General features: G+C 43.3%; 2 protein-coding genes across 20 annotated transcripts in view; one reads left to right on the top strand and one right to left on the bottom strand.

Annotated features, from left to right (window-relative positions):
• Positions 1 to 7,443, top strand: part of NEXN (nexilin F-actin binding protein) — a 60,791-nt gene extending 53,348 nt beyond the window's left edge. For all 11 annotated transcript variants that reach the window (XM_077277194.1, XM_077277193.1, XM_077277192.1 and 8 more), the window contains 2 exons: positions 5,410 to 5,595; positions 6,674 to 7,443. In XM_077277194.1, coding sequence (XP_077133309.1) covers positions 5,410 to 5,595; positions 6,674 to 7,042 — 555 coding nt within the window. In that variant the 3' untranslated portion in view covers positions 7,043 to 7,443. The remainder of the gene's footprint in view (positions 1 to 5,409; positions 5,596 to 6,673) is intronic.
• Positions 7,444 to 7,819: 376 nt separating this feature from the next.
• The window catches only part of FUBP1 (far upstream element binding protein 1), a 28,578-nt gene continuing 16,106 nt past the window's right edge, over positions 7,820 to 20,291 (bottom strand). For 2 of the 9 annotated variants that reach the window (XM_077277202.1, XM_077277200.1), the window contains exons 14-21: positions 19,848 to 20,008; positions 19,616 to 19,770; positions 19,451 to 19,530; positions 17,948 to 18,076; positions 17,551 to 17,625; positions 17,369 to 17,428; positions 16,222 to 16,367; positions 7,820 to 15,960 (exon numbers count right to left, since the gene is read on the bottom strand). In XM_077277202.1, the coding sequence (XP_077133317.1) occupies positions 15,952 to 15,960; positions 16,222 to 16,367; positions 17,369 to 17,428; positions 17,551 to 17,625; positions 17,948 to 18,076; positions 19,451 to 19,530; positions 19,616 to 19,770; positions 19,848 to 20,008 (815 nt within the window). In that variant the 3' untranslated portion in view covers positions 7,820 to 15,951. Of the gene's footprint in view, positions 16,043 to 16,221; positions 16,368 to 17,368; positions 17,429 to 17,550; positions 17,626 to 17,947; positions 18,077 to 19,450; positions 19,531 to 19,615; positions 19,771 to 19,847; positions 20,009 to 20,291 lie in introns of all 9 variants that reach the window. The other 7 variants (XM_077277206.1, XM_077277204.1, XR_013218514.1 and 4 more) reach the window with 6 other exon arrangements.

Raw genomic sequence — 20,291 nt, 5'->3', positions numbered from 1 at the left:
TCAAAGAAGCCACCTTTTGCTTTGATGACTGCTTTGCACACTCTTGGCATTCTCTTGATGAGCTTCAAGAGGTAGTCACCGGGAATGGTCTTCCAACAATCTTGAAGGAGTTCCCAGAGATGCTTAAAACTAGTTTGCCCTTTTGCCTTCACTCTGCGGTCCAGCTCACCCCAAACCATCTCGACTGGGTTCAGGTCTGGTGACTGTGGAGGCCAGGTCATCTGGCGTAGCACCCCATCACTCTCCTTCTTGGTCAAATAGCCCTTACACAGCCTGGAGGTGTGTTTGGGGTCATTGTCCTGTTGAAAAATAAATGATGGTCCAACTAAACGCAAACCGGATGGAATAGCATGCCGCTGCAAGATGCGGTGGTAGCCATGCTGGTTCAGTATGCCTTCAATTTTGAATAAATCCCCAACAGTGTCACCAGCAAAGCCCCCCCACACCATCACACCTCCTCCTCCATGCTTCACGGTGGGAACCAGGCACGTAGAGTCCATCCGTTCACCTTTTCTGCATCGCACAAAGACACGGTGGTTGGAACCAAAGATCTCAAATTTGGACTCATCAGACAAAAGCACAGATTTCCACTGGTCTAATGTCCATTCCTTGTGTTCTTTAGCCCAAACAAGTCTCTTCTGCTTGTTGCCTGTCCTTAGCAGTGGTTTCCTAGCAGCTATTTTACCATGAAGGCCTGCTGCACAAAGTCTCCTCTTAAAGGGACTCTGTCACCTGAATTTGGAGGGAACAATTTTCAGCCATAGGGGCGGGGTTTTCGGGTGTTTGATTCACCCTTTCCTTACCCGCTGGCTGCAATATTGGATTGAAGTTCATTCTCTGTCCTCCATAGTACACGCCTGCAACCTTGTTGTTTCTGCCTGAAGCGCATCGCTAGCGCGTGCCTTTTTCATCTCGCGCTAGCGATGTGCCGTTCTTTTGTGGCGCTCGGGGATCTGCGAGAGCGGGGACGTTAACGCGACCCCTAAACACAACCCCTACAAATACATTGCGTTAGCGCAATCCGCTAGCGCTAAACGGATTGCCCTAACGCAATGTGAACTTAGCCTTAAAGTAATGATGGACACTCGTTTTTCTTTACTTAGAATTTGTATTATGGCAAGAAAAAAGCAGCTAACAGTCTATTCAGTAGGACTATCAGCTGTGTATCCACCAGACTTCTGCACAACACAACTGATGGTCCAAACCCCATTTATAAGGCAAGAAATCCCACTTATTAAACCTGACAGGGCACACCTGGGAAGTGAAAACAATTCCCGGTTACTACCTCTTGAAGCTCATCAAGAGAATGCCAAGAGTGTGCAAAGCAGTCATCAAAGCAAAAGGTGGCTACTGTGAAGAACCTAGAATATAAGATATATTTTCAGTTTCACACTTTTTTGTTAAGTATATAATTCCACGTGTTAATTCAGTTTTGATGCCTTCAGTGTGAATGTACAATTTTCATAGTCATGAAAATACAGAAAAATCTTTAAATGAGGTGTGTCCAAACTTTTGGTCTGTACTGTATGCACTATAATGTACACCAGAAAACTTGCATAAAAAGTAGCTGACGAACATTAGTAAAAACATCCAATACAGGTGTCCAGAGTCATGAGATCCAGGTTGGTATTATTGACTAGCGAGGAATCGCCGCTCCTTTAACTGTTTTACATGAAGGGCGTAGGTCTGTTACTCCCATTATCGTTACCATGTGGTGCAGTAGGTGTTACTCCCATTATCGTTACCATGTGGTGCAGTAGGTGTTACTCCCATTATCGTTACCATGTGGTGCAGTAGGTCTGTTACTCACATTATCGTTACAATGTGGTGCAGTAGGTCCGTTACTCATACTCACATTATAGTTACAGTGTGGTGTAGGTCTGTTACATTATCGTTACAATGTGATGCAGTAGGTCTGTTAATCACATTATCATTGGGCGTGGCTATGTAGTCCAGGAGAAAGGACGCACCTTAGGAGAGCTCCGGTTATCCTGAACAGAATCCTGCCATAAATTCCAGTTTCACCAGCTGCACCGGCTGGAGAGGTGCCCTTAGGATCCCAGGAGACCGGCGACCCCCTGAAAGCGGCGGTTTTGGAGCCCGGAGACGCCGGGAAGTGAAGTGGCCTGGACGGGCAGTGTAATCCCCGGGCTGCGGCAGCCATCTTGGGCGCGTGTTCCACTACACAGGGACGCGGCGCCGGCGGTTGCTGAAGCCGGACACATCTCCCCTGGAGGGAGCGGACACCTGCGCTGAGGCGGGAGCGCTGTGGAACGCTGAGGTACAGGTGCTGGGTCCGGAGCGGCGGGCGGCACCCGGGAAACAGCAGCCATTACTGCAGCGTGCTCTCCAGCAGCAAGGAGAGCGGCGCTAATATTAGAGGCGCTGCCGAACGCCAATTACCGGTGGAGGAGTCCCTGAGTATCCGGGGAGCGGTGGGCACCAGCCGCACAGCGAGGAAGCCACAGAATGACGCGCAAGAGGCAGAAGGAGGTCGGGATGGCGGGCAGCACGCGCTCCCAGGATGGTGCCGACAGCGCTGTGGAAGAGGCGGCAAAAGCAAGCGCTGCCTATCAGAAGCGGCTGGAGGTGATCGCCAGACTGGAGCAATTTGCCAGGACAGAAGGTGCAGTACAGCTGATGCAGAGAGCCGGTGGAGAGGGGTCAGGAGGAGCGGCGGACTCAGGGGAACAGGTGTGTGAGCAGGCTGGGGCACAGGCAGAGGGGAGGATGAGCGGATCCACCATGACACCCAGCAATGTTCCAGTTATGGGAAATGCCCCACTGAGTTAGCTGAGCTGACCCCGAAATATGCTGCTCAAATGGGGAATGTGTGTGCTGATGAGACTGGGGAGCCGACCCTGAAGGATGTCTTTTCTGCGGTCATGTTCTGTAAGTCTGCTTTGACAACCCTAACTGTCCAGGTGGATGACCTTAGGGGGGAAGTTGCCTCTTTCCGCTCAGCTATGCATAAGGCTACTTTCACACTAGCGTCGGGAACAACCCGTCGCTGTGCGTCGGGCCGAGGTTCCCGACGCTAGCGTGGTCTCCGCCGCACAACGGGGGCAGCGGATGCATTTTTCCCACGCATCCGCTGCCCCATTGTGAGGTGCGGGGAAGTGCGGGGAGGTGGGGGCGGAGTTCCGGCCGCGCATGCGCGGTCGGAAAAAGCGGACCGTCGGGAGCAAAAAACGTTGCATGTAACGTTTTTTTTTCCCGACGGTCCGCTACCACACGCCCAAGCGTCGCAAAACGGACGCAACGTTTGGCAATGCGTCGCTAATGTTAGTCTATGACGAAAAAACGTATCCAGCAAGAACTTTTGCTGGATGCGTATTTTCGGCAAAACGACGCATTTGCGACGTATTGCAGTTAACGCTAGTGTGAAAGTAGCTTAAGATGGAGGGGAGAGTTGAATTGTTGGAGGAACGTGTGGGAGGAGTGGAGGATCAGATTGCTGAACTGGCAAAGAGAGAGAAAAAATATGTCCAGCGCATAGCGGAGTTGGAGCTTAAAACTGACGATTTGGAGAATCGTTCGCGCAGGAACAACTTGAGAATTATTGGTGTGCCTGAAAAGACAGAAGGAAATAACCCCACTGAGTTTATAGAGACATGGCTGAAAACTAAGGTTGGAGGGGACAGTCTCACTAAACTTTTTGCGGTCTAAAGAGCTCACCGGGTGCCGTCCAGACCTCTGCCCCCTGGCTCCGCCCCACAGACCTTTCTAGCTAAAATCCTGAATTACAGAGACCGGGATATTCTGCTAAGGAGGGCCAGGAATATGGAGGTATTGTCTATTGACGGCAACCGAGTATCTATATATCCTGATTATTCTACAATTGTACAGAAGCTCAGGATGAAGTTTGGAGAGGCTAAAAGACGCATACGTGAACTGGGCCTGGTTTATTCTATGCTGTATCCGGCTAAATTACGTGTGGTGGCCATGGACAAGGTCCACTTTTTTCAAAATCCTGAGGAAGTATCACATTGGCTGGACTTGAATGCAAAACGTATTGGAGCAGAAAAGAACCGCTGAGGAGGGTCAAATGTGGTCTTCTGGTTATTGTGATAGGTTGGGGGGAGGAAAATCGAGTTGATGGTTAATACTGATTGGCTACTAAAAGAATTTGATGTATAGTTCTTAGGCGCTAAGGTTGTGTTCGGCGGCGCAAATGTTTATATATCCTGTTTCTAAAGGGTGGGGGGAGGAACGACTGGAAGATAGTGGGAAATCTACTGGTGGTTGGTATCGGCTTCTGAGCCACTGCTGGGATAGCAACAGCGTTCCCCTTTCTCATACAGAGAGGGAGTAGGAGATTGTACGTTGTCTGTTATAACGTTTTGGGGGAGGAAGTTATTGAGGGAAGGGAAGGGTTAGGGGTTATTTTGTAATAATGAGAGCTTGGGGGGGAGGTTTGGGTAAGAGGGCCCAGTTTAGGGGGGTAAAGAAGACCAATGGAAAGAGGAAGAGATGGTTAACTATTATGCAAAATGATGGGAGATAAGAGTTAAAATTTTGAGCTGGAATATTAGAGGTCTATCCAATGATACAAAACGTAAGGCTATTTTGCAATATATTGTAAAACGGAGACCCTCGCTGGTGTGCCTTCAAGAAACTCACTTACTGAAAGGAAAAACGGGTATATTGCATAAAAGATGGGTGAGGGAGGCCTACCATGCGACATTCTCGACCTACGCCAGGGGAGTGTCAATCCTCGTGCATACAAGTGTTCCGTTCGAGGAGGTGGTAATAGATAGTGATGGACAGTATGTATTTCTTGTGTGTAAGGCGATCGCTAGACTGATATGTGTCGTGTCAGTGTATATTCCTCCACCGTTCTCGGGGGAAAAAAACTACAGGAAATCCTAAATTTATCTGGCAGGTGGGGAGGAGTCCCGTTGCTCATAGTGGGGGATGTTGGCAATGTCATTGACGATCATTGGGATAGGGGGCAGCATGCTATGTTGAGGAATGAGGGGAATTTGACAGCGTTCGGTAGTTATTTGAAAGAAGTGGCATGGAAAGACTTGTTGAGAGGGCGTAATACTGATACATACTGTTTCTTACGCTGTTCGGCGACATGTGGCTCTCTATCTCGTATTGACAGAGATTGTGATAAAAAGTTGCAAATATTATAGTATGTATGTATTGTTGTTTTTTTTTTTGTTTTCTCTTCTTTCCAGGAGTAATGTTTGGTCGGAGATGGGTCTTTAGAGGGGAGGGGGAAGGGTTGTTTCTCTTAAAACAAAAACACAAATGTACCTTGTTTATTTGTATGGATACTGTTGTATTTGGTATATACAATAAAAAATATCTGATTTAAAAAAAAAAAAAAAAAAATCACATTATCATTACTGTGTGGTGCAGTAGGTCTGTTACTTACATGTTTGTTACCATCTGCTGCAGGAAGAGGAGGTCGATATAAGACCAACAGTGAGGAGCCATGCTCCATTCTCACACAAAGTCAATATGAAGGCTCGATTCGAGCAGATGGCAAAAGCCCGGAAAGAGGAAGAACAGAGAAGGATCGAGGAACAGAAACTTCTAAGAATGCAGTTTGAACAGAAGGAAATAGATGCTGCTTTACAGAAGGTAGACACCTTGACAGGTGGATTTAGATTACAAACCTCTTGGTGAATCTGTGTGAAATAACATTACAGACTCTAATCACTCACATGAAAAGGTCACGAAGGATAGCAGTCATGTTCCACATTTACACCCTGGATTTCAACGCAAGAAAATCCTCACCTGCCAATTAACATTTCATGGTTGGCTAACTTTTTAGGCAAATTTCCACATAGTAATTTTTGAGATGTGTTAGTCCAACATGTCTGACTAAAGATGGAATTACAGATCCATTATCATTCATATCCATTGCTCCATAAGGCTAAGTGCCCACGAACCAGAAGTAGCAGCGCTTTGGATGTAGTGTATATTCACTGCGTCCAAAGCACTGGACACAGTGAACACAGGTAAATCTGCATGTGTGCACTAAACCGTGCAGATTCATAGCAGTCAATGGATTAGAGCTGTTGCAGAGTCTAGGGTCTCCACAAGAGAAATTGACATGTGCGGTCTTGAATGACGAGCTGTATGTCAGTCTCCGCGGGTGATGCATGGATAGTGGACATGGGATTTAGACATCCAATCCATTATGTTGTAACAGCGGGGTGCTGGTTAATACGCAGTGTCAAACCCACAACAACTTTGGATAGTGGGCACATACCCTTAATGCATCTTCCTTCATAAGGGGATTGTGTCTGGGAAGCAGAACACTTTCCTTAGAGCAGATGGAGGATAACCACAGCACTACCTTACAGTGTGAACAAGAAGGCAGTTTCATATAAGGCCTCATTCACACATCTGGGAGAAAAGGATTCAGGTGCTCAGAATTTTTCTATAAACTCATTCTCTAGCCAGCAACAGACCATGCACCATAGAGGCTATAGAAGCCAATAGTGCAATCATTTTAATGAAATCAATTACATTGAAAGAAGTTTTTCCCTCAAGTAATGCCCGTTTTTAATACATTTTCCCCAATCATGTGATTTACTTAGTGTGAGGACACTTTCTGCTGTAATGTATAGAAATTAACCCAAGTTATACAAGGCTAAAAACAAGCAATTATTCGATATAAGTGAATGGCCTAATCTTTCCACATGTCTTACAGAAAAGGGACGATGATGAAGAGGAGGAAGCGGCAAGTGTCAACGGTTCACAATATGAAGATGAAGAACTTGCGCGCTCTGGGGCCCCTTGGTTTAAGAAACCCCTAAAGAACATGTCTGTGGTGGATGGAGAACCCGTAAGGTTTACAGTAAAAATTACAGGACAGCCAAAGCCTGAAGTAACATGGTGGTTCGAAGGGGAGATGCTGCAAGACTCCGAAGACTATCAGTATATTGAGAGGGGAGAAACGTATTGTCTTTACCTACCTGAAACCTTCCCGGAAGACGAAGGGGAGTATATGTGTAAAGTAGTGAACAGCAGGGGCACGGCTGCCAGCAGCTGCATCCTCAGCATTGAAAGTAAGAGCTAGTGCTTTAGTAATGGACTGCATGCTTCCTGACACGCTGGTTCTCTCTCTTACTCTGCTCTCTTTTCTTGCTCCAGCTGATGACTAACATCCTGCTTTCTCTGGAGCCTTCCTTCTGACCCTCACTGCGACCAGGTCTTTCTTCATGGGCTGACAAGAATCGCCTCTGCCTTAATCCAGCATTCCTGTAGTACTGGCGTTAGATTGCATGCATTGCTGCAGCTGAGGATGGATGCTGAGCAGTGACATAAAACCTGCACGTGGTAAAACGACAGCAGAGTTTTACAGAACTCCGCTGCCTTTGTAGGTCTCAGACCGGACTTTTCTAAGAGAAATATTTTGTGCTAACTTCTTATTCTTGAGTATTTTCATCCAATTTCCTAATAAAGATTTTGTTTAACCTTTACGTGGCTTGATCTTCCTGCGCCGCATCATCAACACACAAGGAAAGAGCCCAACGCCACAAGAGACCATTTATTGGTTTTATTGGGTACAATGTTACATACAGCAGAATATACATTTGCCATTACAGAAGCAATTCCATCAGTAACACAACTCAGAAAAATTCTCAAGGTTCGATGTTAAAGAGTAAAAAAAAAAAAAAAAAAAAAAAAAAAAAAAACACATAAAAATGGGTAAATTTAGAAGTTGTAGTTGTCTTCCATTAAATATTGTGATATACTACCATATACCCCACAAGTGCCCCAATACAGCCCTACAAATATGGTCAGTCTGGAGACTAGAGAAAATAAAAATAAAAAAGCTCAAACTTTTTCTACAAAAAAAAAAAAAAAAAAAAATTATAAAGGGATTGTTCAGAACATTCAGTGATGTGTCTATCTGACCACAATTGTGGGGGTCCGAACAGCAGGGTGTACCCCCCACATGTACACTACATCATGCTGGGTGAGGTGACTGCTCTGAGCAATCCCTTTAACAAGATGTAAGTCTACATACTGCAGAAACCAATAGTGACTGTGGGAAGAGTGAAAGATTAGGAGCCACATGGTACCAAACAGTGGTAAAATAAAGCCAGCATTTACAATATTAGATAGTTCATTGGTTCCTGTGTTTGGGTTCTAGAATATAGTTATATATATTTTATTTCATTTTTTTCTGGTAGCCCAATCCCGCTAGCGAGCTTGCTCATGGTCATCCGCACCTTTCCATAATGTGACCCAAGTCTGACGTCATGCAATTTTGCTAGTGTGATCGAAGTACTAGACGAGACCCCAGGTATCACAGGAAACAATGCCATATCTGGAAAATCCTCCAAAGAATAATATAGATATATACCCAAAACACAAAGCGATTTATGGAAAAGACTAAAGCAAAATTCTGAAATGAGGCAGTACAGTCAGGCCAGACATTACACCTTGTATTATCAGACTTTACAGGATAAAACATTGAGCCGTGTGATTTACCTCCATCTATACGACGGCTGACTACGACACTGGATTTTTTACAAGACACTGGCATCGGTCTTCTTTATGCATGGATAAGGGGGGGGGGGGGGAACACTGTGCAATGTCAGAAATGCATCTCACGTGAATGACAGGTTTATGTGACAGCACATTGATCAATGGCGAGATACCCGCAGTGAAATCGTACTTGTACTAAGAGTTGTTAGCAAGTCACAGCAAAAACTAAAAATACATTACCGGGTTAGTAAATTACAGCAACAGATAGGAAACTGCTTACCACAACCGATGTACAGTATCGGGGATAAACCAATGTGACAGACACAGCAGTAAGAGATGGTGCAGGTCTGGCTCATCTACAACTCATAATCAAAGTATCCAGGAGCCATCATTAGAAAAACAACTAAAGCTGAAATGTCACAGAAAATGGCCAATAAACCCTCAGTAAAGGGGTTTACAGCAAAACACGGTCATTTCCTGCAGATACAGCGCCACTCCTGTGCATGGGATGGTACTACAGGACTGAGCTGCAGTACCAAACTGCCTGTGGTGCTGTTTATGGAGGAAAGGAGCCATGTTTTTTTTCTGATCCTGGACAACCCCTTTGACAGAGCACAATTTGTTTTCTGCTAGAGATTATAATGGTAATTAGGCCTCATTAATAATTACTATACACTTGTTTTAAGTGCAATCCTGAACGAGTCCTCGGGCATACAGCTGCAAAAGACCCGTCCCTGCCATTCTGAGCCATTTCTAAGAGCATAGGGTATCATGATAGATTAAGTACGGTTCTAATTAGTGAGGGGGGGGTCAGTTGGATAAACACCGACATCTACAGTATCTGCGATAAGGGAACAAGGCCGCATTACTTTTTCTTCAATATGGATGTCTGTATTAATAGGAAGCTCTCGGGTTACATAAAGAACTGAAGGAAAATCTAGAGTCGGACTTTGATTTGCCAGACTTAAAATACTTAAAAGAAAAACACTAAAACCCACGGTCCAAAAAAGAAAAAAGCAGCAGGTAGGAATTAAGAGGAAACCGTTAATGACCTTGCAAGGATAACTACTGCCAGAGGAGAATGCAGCCAAGCTGCTCATCGCCGCTTCCTAATATAATAAAGTGGTAGGACCTGACCAAGCGGCTGCTGAACGGGAGTCCTGCAAACCGCCTACAACCTGATGGCATCGCGGATCCAGTCTGGTGCAACAATGACGTGGTGCCAGGTAACAGGCGGGTCACAGGGCTCCGGCCAGCCGCCACTGAATCCTGACCAGACTGCTGGACCAGGGCTCTGAAGATCAATATGCTGATTTCTAATGAGCACTAAACATAAGCACTAATCAAAAGGCTCAGTGTCATCTGGTAAAGAGCTAAAGACCTTACTTCTAATTTACTTGCAGACTGAGCTCATTATTGAAGCAGTCTGAGGGAATGGCGGCTTTTGTACAGTCTATATACAATCATTTCTCCCTATAAAAACTGCAAGTTCTGCACTTATGAAATATTAGGACGTGGTGTGTTCACATCACTGGGATTTGTGCCTGATCGAGGTCCACCCTGAGACCGCACTGATTTTGTGCCACTTCACCTTTAAGATTTCCTTGCACAGTATTGACCAGGGCAAAACCAGTGAGGGGGCCGCAGACTGACATCTGTGCTTCTTCGGATCAGTGTGGGCACAAACTCACCCATCATAGTGATAGATCACCGCTATGAACGCACAAATGTCAGACTCAGACCTTTCTTGAAAGCCTCTTAATGGCCCATGGATTAAATTCACCAGGTAACGGAGGGCATGGTTAATAATTATAATGCACTTCTATGTAACCCATGAATTAAAGCTTTACACCCAGTAGAGATGCTGCAGCATTCCTGCATAATCACGTTATCTTGCAAGAAAACCGTTGGTTCACCTACAAAACTGTGGAGCCATTACCATCAGATGTGAAGTCTTGTAGGGGGAATCAGCCCTCTCCATGCAAGACTAAGTGACTGAAAGGGAACTGAAAAGACCATAGTGGCATAGAGCCGGTTTATGGCTTATAGCAGCAGCAGCATGACTTTTTTTTTTTTTTTTTTTTAATAAGTACCTTTCACCAAATATTTCATTTCGAACTGGACACAAAATGTAATAATGGTTTAAGAAAGGAAAAATACTTTTCTTGTTGTACTTTGGCCTCCTTTGCAGCAAATACCCATCCATGCACCTAATGAGTTAACTTCAGCGGGTGTTACTTTTCCCTTTTCTGCCTCCTGTATGACACTGACCAATCATAAGCAGGCAGCAACATAGACGTGCAAAAGGACCTGTGATGTCACAAGGTCCTGCAATCTGGAGTGTGCAGCCTAAATAAGCACTGAAGAAAAATTACACAGCATAGCAGGGTGGAAACATTAACTATAGTTTGTATACGCCATATTCATGTGCAGTTCCTTCTGCACCTCTATGTTGCTACCGGCTTATGATTGGTCGATGTCATACAGGAGGCAGAAATACACGTCCCCAATTAAAGCGGTCCTATAATACCCACCTTGGAATTATCTATAGTTAACACACTAGGTACCAATTTTTTGATTTCCAATATCTCCACAACGGAGAGGTGGAAAATAAATCTTTTTATTCCGCTCTGAAGCTACCATTACATAGTGCAGAGGTGTCAAACTGCATTCCTCGAGGGCCGCCAACAGGTCATGTTTTCAGGATTTCCTTAGCATTCCACAAGGTGCTGGAATCATTCTGTGCAGGTGATTAAATTATCACCTGTGCAATACAAGGAAATCCTGAAAACATGACCTGTTGGCGGCCCTCGAGGAATGCAGTTTGACACCTCTGACATAGTGGGTCCAGTTCAACACGAAAAACTGGTCAGAGATCCTCTTCAATGTCAATTTTGTTATGGAGTCAAACATTAACAATCACTGCTCTACTTCCATCAATTCCATAAAGATCATGTCATTTATCAGTGCTACTGTTCTTATGGTCTGGTCGTGTACAGATGCCATTATAGCTTCATACCAGTCTATATAAGTTTGTGCACACAATGCATTTTTTTTTGTTCAATATTACAGTCCTATTTTTCACGTCTGGAACTAAATATTAAAGTAACAGAAAATCATAAGAGCACTCATGTTGCAGAATATTGGAAATTAAAAAAAAAAATTAAATATATAACAAGTAAAGCAGTCAGGCTAAACGACTTGTCCCCCCTCAATGACAGCAATATAATCAGAGCACTTCAGGAAATGTTACGACAGTCCTATATACCCAGGTATACGTCTCAGATAAAAATCAGGCTCACTTTAACTACATAAATAAGATAACTGAGGGCAAAAAAAAAATATATCAGTTGAAAAAGCATCAACAGTGATCAGTAAAAGAAAAACAGTCTGCACTATATAATGCATTATTATGGTGTTACCTTCTACATGAGCCCTTCTAGGTCCATGCTCATCGGCTCACCAATGGCATACACAGAAAGGATTCCTCCTTATGGGTGGGAACTACCTCAGGACCTGATATTAAGAGCTACCATTTGCAGCATCTTCAGCACTGTGTGTGAAAACGAAGGCAGGATTTTGAAACGGTTCTTTAAATTGTACAAGTTATGCAGGACTTTGAGAGAATAAAATCAGCACATTTTGTTTCAGAAGTTATGAAACAAATGATCTTTAAAAAAAAGAAAGACAACAAGAAATCCATGGACAATGTCTGCCATCATATACGTTCTAACAGCGGCACAAGCGTATAAAGAGCGAGCAGGAAAACATTACGTGCCCTTACTACAGCATGAAGGAAAGAAAAGAACACCTCCCTAACATACATCACATACAGTCCAAAGACAATATAGATTTCATTTTTTGTTGGTGCAGATTTTGGCATAGAAAAAAGCACAAACCGTAAAATAAGGGACAACATGATAATGCAAGTTTGCGTCCTTAGGTTGTGCTTACCTGACACATTGTGCAGCAGAACCTAAGGTGGAAGATCAGGGAAGGCACTGATGTATTAATATTTCAACTCTTTCCAACTATATAGATTTTTTTTTTAATAAGACCTGAAATGAATTAGACAGCCTCCGATTGTAAAAGGTCATATAAGAGTTAAATCTGAACGATACAGCAATAAACTGGTGACTTTACAACAAGACAAAACGTCATGCAGAATAAAGGTCATTCAGCGCCCCCACCTGTTTCATAAACAGAAGTGGAGAAATCAATGGCAGGTAAAATAAAAAAAAAAATAGTACATTGCCTACATAAACTCATTACTGTTCTTCATATTACGAGTTCATTTGTCAGACAGAAATAAAAAGGCAATGGACTAATAGAAATGATGCCAAGGGCATTGTGCAGCTCAACTTATGGTTTCCCAGTACAGCCCTGTGCAGACTGCGTTCAAGCCCCCAATATAAGGCTCTGCACACATCAATGCAATGATAAAAGAAAGCTATTGGTACGTCTCCACAGGAAAGTGCAGTCTGCGACTCTCATAAGCCATGTCTCCATGCAGAGAACACCACGGTTTTTTCACTGCTTTTTTTTTTTTTTTTAAGCTACATTTAACAGTTAAAGCATAGTGGATGTGACCTGATGAAGACTAATACCCACTGTGCATTTAAAGGGAATCTGTCAGTAGGTTTTAGTTATAAAATTTGACAGAAGCATGATGCAGGGACAGAGACCCTGATTCCAGCGGTGTATCACTTAGGCTACTTTCACACATCAGGTTTTCAGTGTCAGGCTAAATCCGGCGATTGTTGGAAAAACTGGATCCGGCGCAGATTTTGAAAAACTGATGCGATGGATCCGTTTTTTGGACGGATCCGGCTAGCATATCTAGATTATTGGATAAAAAAAAATTTTTTGAGCATGCTCTGTTTAAAAAAACGGATCAGGCCGCTGGATCCGCCTTTTGCCGGATCCGTCACCTTCCGGCTCCCATAGGCTTTCATTGTAGCAAACAGCCAGAAGCGCCACATCCAGTGCTTCAGGCTTTTTCGCCGGAGACAAAAACGTTGCAATGGACGTTTTTTCAAGAAACCTGAAGAGGCAGATTTGCCGGATCCGGCGAAAACCGGACGAAACGCAATGTCATCCGGTGCAATCCGGCACTAATACAAGTCTATGGGAAAAAAACCTGATCCGGCGGCAACATTCGCCTGATCCGGTTTTTTGAAAATTCGCCGGATTTAGCCTGACGGCGAAAACATGATGTGTGAAAGTAGCCTTAGAATCAGTTTTCGAAGATGCAGATGTTGCAAAGCTCGGAATGTTGAGCTGTGTAACTCCGCCCACACCAGATTGACAGCTTTGTGTATTATCCCGCCCACACCAGATTGACAGCTTTGTGTATTATCCTGCCCACATCACTGATTGGCAGCTATGTGTTTAATCCCGCCCACACCAGACTGGCAGCTTTGAGTATAATCCCGCCCACATCTGATTGGCAGCTTTCTGTGTATAATCCCGCCCACATCAGTGATTGGCAGCTTTTTCAGTACACTGACAGAAAGCTGCCAATCAGTGATGTGGGCAGAGTTATACAGAACAGGAGGACTATGTGGCACGAGACTAGTCCTGTAGTAATACACGGATTTTATTGAAACGGCAACACACAGCCCAGTAAGTGACACCAGTGGAATCAGGGTCTCAGCCACTACATCACAGATTCCATTTTAAAATGACTGTCAGCATAGAATCATTGTTCAAACCAAGTACAGGCGCTTGGTGCATTATGGGGCGGCCAAATATTTAAATACACCTTACCACCTGGTTGTTTTCTCTTTATCGCCACCCCCCTTTTTGATTGACATCTCAGGCTTCATAAAGCCAGAGAAATGTGGAGATGGATGGAAAACAAGCAGGTGGAAGGGGTATTTAAAGCGACTGTGCTTCATTTGAACAGTCATTCAGTGATGACAAGTTACCTTTAAAGCAGCTGTTGATCAGTGCAGTGTTTGTTGCGTTTTTTCCTTCCTTGGTATTTTTAGGCGAAGGCAGGAAAAAAAATGCAAGTGTAAAAAATAAATCTGTTTTAAGAAAGGGAAACGCACCAGAAAAATGCAACAATCCAAGTGCCGGCACCTGAAGAAAAATTCAGCATTTACAGTAATAATTCAGACATGCCAGCAGGACACCATGTTGGTCTCTGTCAGGGAGAACTCTGGATATGATTGATGGCTATGCCGTGCGCTTATCCAACCTTATACATCGACTATAGGGCTCGAATGGAGTGTGCACAGAGTTTAAAATTACATATTACACTTCTGTAGCTAAATCCACCAGTAAAATACTTACCTACGATAAAGGAGAAAGCCACAAAGTAATGGCATGTAATATACAGCACTGTATAGAAATCAGTACAGAACATTACGTGTAATACTTACAGTGCGTATAGAGGAAGCACGACTCTGCTCTTACCACTACAGAGCAATTTAGATAAAAAGGGCTAAATGATTCTGGACCAAAGAAAAATCAAACACTGAACTAGCAATGGTGTGTAAATGAAGTCCTGGACTAGCCGTATGGACACAGTGATGCAGGTTACAATAAAGGAAAACACATTTGCTCTAGCCCTTAGTTCTACATTGCAATTAGATAAAGACAGACCTGCGACTGAACCGTGAAATAGGGGAAGAAGCCATAAAAGATGCAGGCGGATCCCAGCAATGCTTTCTATTTAATACGGAAAAACTATATAAAACTGGTTACTACATATCGAAAAATAATAAAACAGCACACAGTCAGTAAGTAAATAAGTCAATTTATGAAAAACAAAACAAAAAATTAAAGTAATAAAAACGTAAACTGGTATGAAGAGAAGACAACTTTACAGGTCTGAACAGTGGTCAAATAATGCAGCGAAACCTGTCTGCTATAAAGATATATACATGCAGGCAGAACACGTTATCTGGTCTACAAGTCATAACAGTACAACTTTCTAAGAAAAATAAATGTCAAAGAAAATAAAAAAAAAAAAACCTGAAAACAACGATTTTCAAATATTTATATGTATATATGAAAAAAATCATTTCGGTTTCTATGCAATTTGATCTTGTAAAGTATTGATTAAAACAAAAACAGGTCTTCATTTAAATACTCACATATCCAACTTACCGACACAGGAGGTTTCATATTATTTATTGTAAAGCACAAAACAGGCATTTAAAAGTGAAAGTATACATTGAAAAAAGTACATTTGTATCACAAAGCATCGACCACATAATAATTGCAAATACATTTGCTGGAATGTGTACATCTACACTAATTTACTAAAAACAAACCAAGTTTCCATTTCTACACAGAAATATAGCCTCCTATCAGTCAGTAGTGATAGTTATGTACATTTTTCAAAACAATTTTTTTATTTTTTTTTTTTAAACCAAAAACAAAAAAAATTTAAGATCTTCATCAAGGCGTCTGCATCCAAACATTTAACAAAGGTTTTCCCCAACACAATGAAGCAAATACTGTATTGTCCGCTTCGCATTATTGGCCCTGTGCAGAGGAAATACATAAGAGATATACAAAGCGTTAAACCAGAAATTCCTTGGTAAAGGAAGCCAACTCAGGAGAGAGCCTAGGGGAGAAATGGGTTAACATATGTCAGCTGCTTCCTGTAAAAGTTTTCATTTGCCCTGAAAGGGGAAAATGTGATCACACAAAACATTGTGTTGAACAGGAAAGCTTTACGATTTTGCAAGGGTAAATTATCTCCCCAAAAACATAAAAGATGCAAGGCAAGACTCAACTTCCTACCTGTGGTGCGGGAGGGTGCTGTGGCATTGGTTGTGGACTTGTCTGGGCATAATATGCTGCTTGCTGCCTGTAGTACTCTGCCCAAGCAGCACTGTAGTCTGCCTGACCAGCAGGTGGCGCACCACCTGCAGCAGGGACCGTTTGTCCTATAAAAAAACAACAACAAAAACTTAATTGTAAAAGTACAAATGAAGAAAATAAACTAGTTTGTTTAGACTATGAATCCAGGGAATGTGTCACACTAAAGCGTTAATAAACTTTAGAAAGTTTTCTCATTTTGAAGGAACTTAATTTGGTCCACCTAACCTCCATCAACCACTGAAAAGCAGGGATCAGCAAACTGATTTGCAAGACTAGGATCCAGCGGCCACATCAGTACCTGCTGGACAGGAGCCCTGCAAATCGCCATCTAGCTACCGGCATCTCTTCTGATTAAAAGGCCCAGAGAGACAGCATGGGTGTGTCATGTCACATCAACTTTGCACCGACTGGACCTTGAAATCAGAGGAGGCACCAGAGGTTACAGCAAGTACGAGATGGTTCACAGAGACCCCCGTCTGAACAACCGCAGTGTTCACTGTACCAAGATCCTGTGAATCAATTCTACTTGATACTTTTTATTGTCAGTTACACTTTCATTTTTACACATTAAAAAACTGATCCAAGTTATTTTCTTTTTCTGGGGGTGCACCATCATTGGGCCGTCCATCTTGCCTGCCCTATTGTTAACAGTTCACACATTTGCTTTACAGCAATCACATGTATTATAAAAGCTTGAAGTCTGGAGAGAGGACTCAATGATATCTATGGGAGACGTTGTGGGTATGCTCTAGGATTTGTGCAGGTCAGATTGATGCAGATCAATTTGCAGGACCCAGTCCAATGGCCGCATCAGTAATCTGTACATGCTGCAAGGCAGCCCAGCACATTGTTTACCTTCTGACATCTGCAACTCCTCTATTAGTCGGCCTGTCGATGTCACACCAGGCCAGCTAATTGCAAGAAATTGCATCGGTAAGAGATTACTAATGTAAGCGATGGTGCAAAATCGAATCACAGAACCCGGTCCAATGCTACACATTCCCTTTAGAGACATTTATTTGCCTTGAGTCAATTAAATAAAAGTGAGGCCTGACATTACACTTGCCTTGCTTTTTATAATATTCTTCCCATGCCTTGGAATAATCTTGTGGTGGTGCTTGCTGACCTAATTAGAAGAAAAAAAAATTTTGCACATTATTAACTTCTATAAGAAGTTAATCATTATGAACCAGTATAAAAGTTATAAAAATCCACATAACCAAGACAGTAAGCGAAGGCATCACATACCCATTTTTTTGTAATACTCTTCCCAAGCTTTTGTGTAGTCCACTTGTCCACCCTGAGGTGCGCCTGGGGGCTCGACTGAATGAAAAGCATTAGATAGGTAAGTCATGTGAACGTAAGAGAAGACTGAAACTGAGCAAAACATGAGCAGGTAAAGGGTTTCCACATGAGTTCATGCAAAGCATGTAAGGTGTGTGCGAAAAGGTCAACATGCCACCTAAAAAGGGGGCGATCCTTTGGCAATCCCCAAGATGCCTTCACCAGGAAAGTGTGACAATCTCACACTTCATTCCTCAAGACAGCCAAAATAAAGCGAGATTGATGTGACTGGCCAGGACCTTGGGCACGCAGGGGCCAATAAAATAAAAAAAATTATAAAAATTAAAAGGAGTTTTGCTACCTTGTCCATTAGTTTGGGTTGTAGCTGGTCCAACAGATGGAGCTGCAGGTGGTTGGGGTGCTTGCTGTTGGTAATAGTGAGCATAATAAGCTGCCCAAGCTGCAGAATTGGGGTCTGTTCCCGCTTTACCTAAGAAATTAAACACACTCTTACAGTGTACTGAAGACGAGCAGTCTATCTACATAAGATTATTTACTGGCCACCCTCCCATTGATTAATTTTGTCATAAAGGGGCCCCCCCTGCACGCTGTCCCTCCTGTGTCCATCACTAAGTGCAGCATCCACTCTGGCAGACCCAGCCGTCCACACGTTACATGGCCGGCCATTTATTAGTAATTCTGCACATGTAGCCGATGTATGATGCGCCTGTGCAGACAACGGCTGTCCCCAGGAGATAAAGGAGCTGGACCCGCAGCCATATTGTTAATTTTTAAAGAGTTGTCTTCTAGACACAACTGCTTTAATGTCATGAGGCTTTGCTGCTTTAATTTGCATTTACAGGATTTCAGGCACTAGAGCTGAAATCTCCCAGCAGTCCTGTTGATTTGATTGTTAGCCATGTGTAAACTTCAATTATTTTTTTTTCAGCAGCCCTGTAAATATTGACCTTCATTCAGGACCTGGACGGGTGTGTAATGAAATGTATCCCCCAAATAATCGCACCTAATAGGTGCATTTATATCAGGAGGATGGAGTTGTGCTATTCTGCCTCCGTACAACGTTTACATCCAGCCGCTGTAGGAGTTGATAGGAGCCAATCAGGGTGTTGGCCCCAAATCGATCCGATATTTATGACCTACCCTGACAAATCCGTCAATTACAAACTAGTGGTTAACTCCTTTAAAGGTGCCCAAGGACTGGGTATACCTCGTCTCTCCTACTGACAGAAGCTTATACTATAGTTTTCTCTACAGGACAGTGCTCAGATGGGGACGTACATTTTAGTACCACAATACACAGGTTCCCTACGTAGCAGCTGCTGAAATTAAATGTTCACTTTGGAATATTAATTTATTATTGCAACTTTGTTTGGTGAAAAAAAAAAAAAAACCCAAGACAACATCCTGCATTGCTGGGATCCCTAAAAGATTCTCGATCACCTTTATTTATTCACCAAGAGCAGGTGGATCCGCACTAAAACCGAAACTATAGAGCAAGACGACTCCAGCTGTAGCAATTGAAGGGATCTCGTAAGGTGTAATGAAAAAACAAAACTAAAACCCATGCTCAGAAATGGACGGTGCTGAGGCATGTGAAGATACATGTCAGCCACAACCGGGATCCGCCAAATGAAGCGTTATGATCACATATGACCCCTCCAAATAGGGGAACCGAAAGTCATGACCACAGCAATGAAGCACATGCGGTTTATACTCTATGGGGTTAATTAGTGGATTTATGCACACACCCGTTACATATACAAAAGTTGAATTAAATTTACATTTTCATGGCAAATGCTACTTTTTACAGAAGGAAGAAGGCAACCACACACGATTAACTTACTTGGATCTGCTGGGGCCGGCTGCTGCCAGTGTTGGTATGTATTTCCCCAGCCCTGAGGGGCGTATGGTGCAGGGGGACCACTAAAACAAAAACAGAATAACCCTCAGTAAATATACAGTAAATCCATGGATCATAATGTGCAAGAAGTGTTCTCTCAAAACTTACTGAGGGGCTGGTCCTGGGGGACCAGGGTTGTATGGTGGAGGGTTGTAGGGTCCCATTGGTGCACCAGGGCCAGGTGGTCCTGGAGGTCCATGGGGTCCAGGTACGCCACCTGGAGGGCCATGAGGAACTGGAGGACCTAATGGATTTACAGGACCCTGACGAAATGGAAAAACAATGTAAAGGTGCAATCACAAGAACCAGCTAAAGTGAAGAGGTTTTCTGCATCACTTACCCCGATCTTCTCTTCAACCAGCTGCCTTGCATAGTCGATCTGCTGCGGAGTGCCACGGATCGTAAATAACTTCATATTCGGGTCAGAGTTTGGTGGAGGGTTCCTCTGAAGCTCAATTCTGGCACCAGACTGTTGACTTATACTTTTAATAGTTTCTCCCCCTGTGAAGTACGTCACAAAAAAAACCCTATGAAAACTCAATACAATCATACATTTGTTCAACTGCTAGGACGACAGCCCATCTAATCAGAAAGCCTCGCAATGGGACAGCAAGCGGCACTTCCGATTTGAACTTTTTCACAGAAATATTTCCATTAAAAAGGGTTTTTTTTGCCTAGGAATCTTTTTGCAATTGGGTTTCATTACAAGTTTTGCCTAGTATGCCTTCTATATTCTCGGTGTTGTGCTGTCTATTGCTGGCTGCAAAATGAGTAACCACACTAA

The sequence above is a fragment of the Ranitomeya variabilis genome, chromosome 8 (assembly GCF_051348905.1).
Source record: "Ranitomeya variabilis isolate aRanVar5 chromosome 8, aRanVar5.hap1, whole genome shotgun sequence".
Taxonomy (NCBI): domain Eukaryota; kingdom Metazoa; phylum Chordata; class Amphibia; order Anura; family Dendrobatidae; genus Ranitomeya; species Ranitomeya variabilis.
This window is presented reverse-complemented; position numbering and strand designations above follow the sequence as displayed.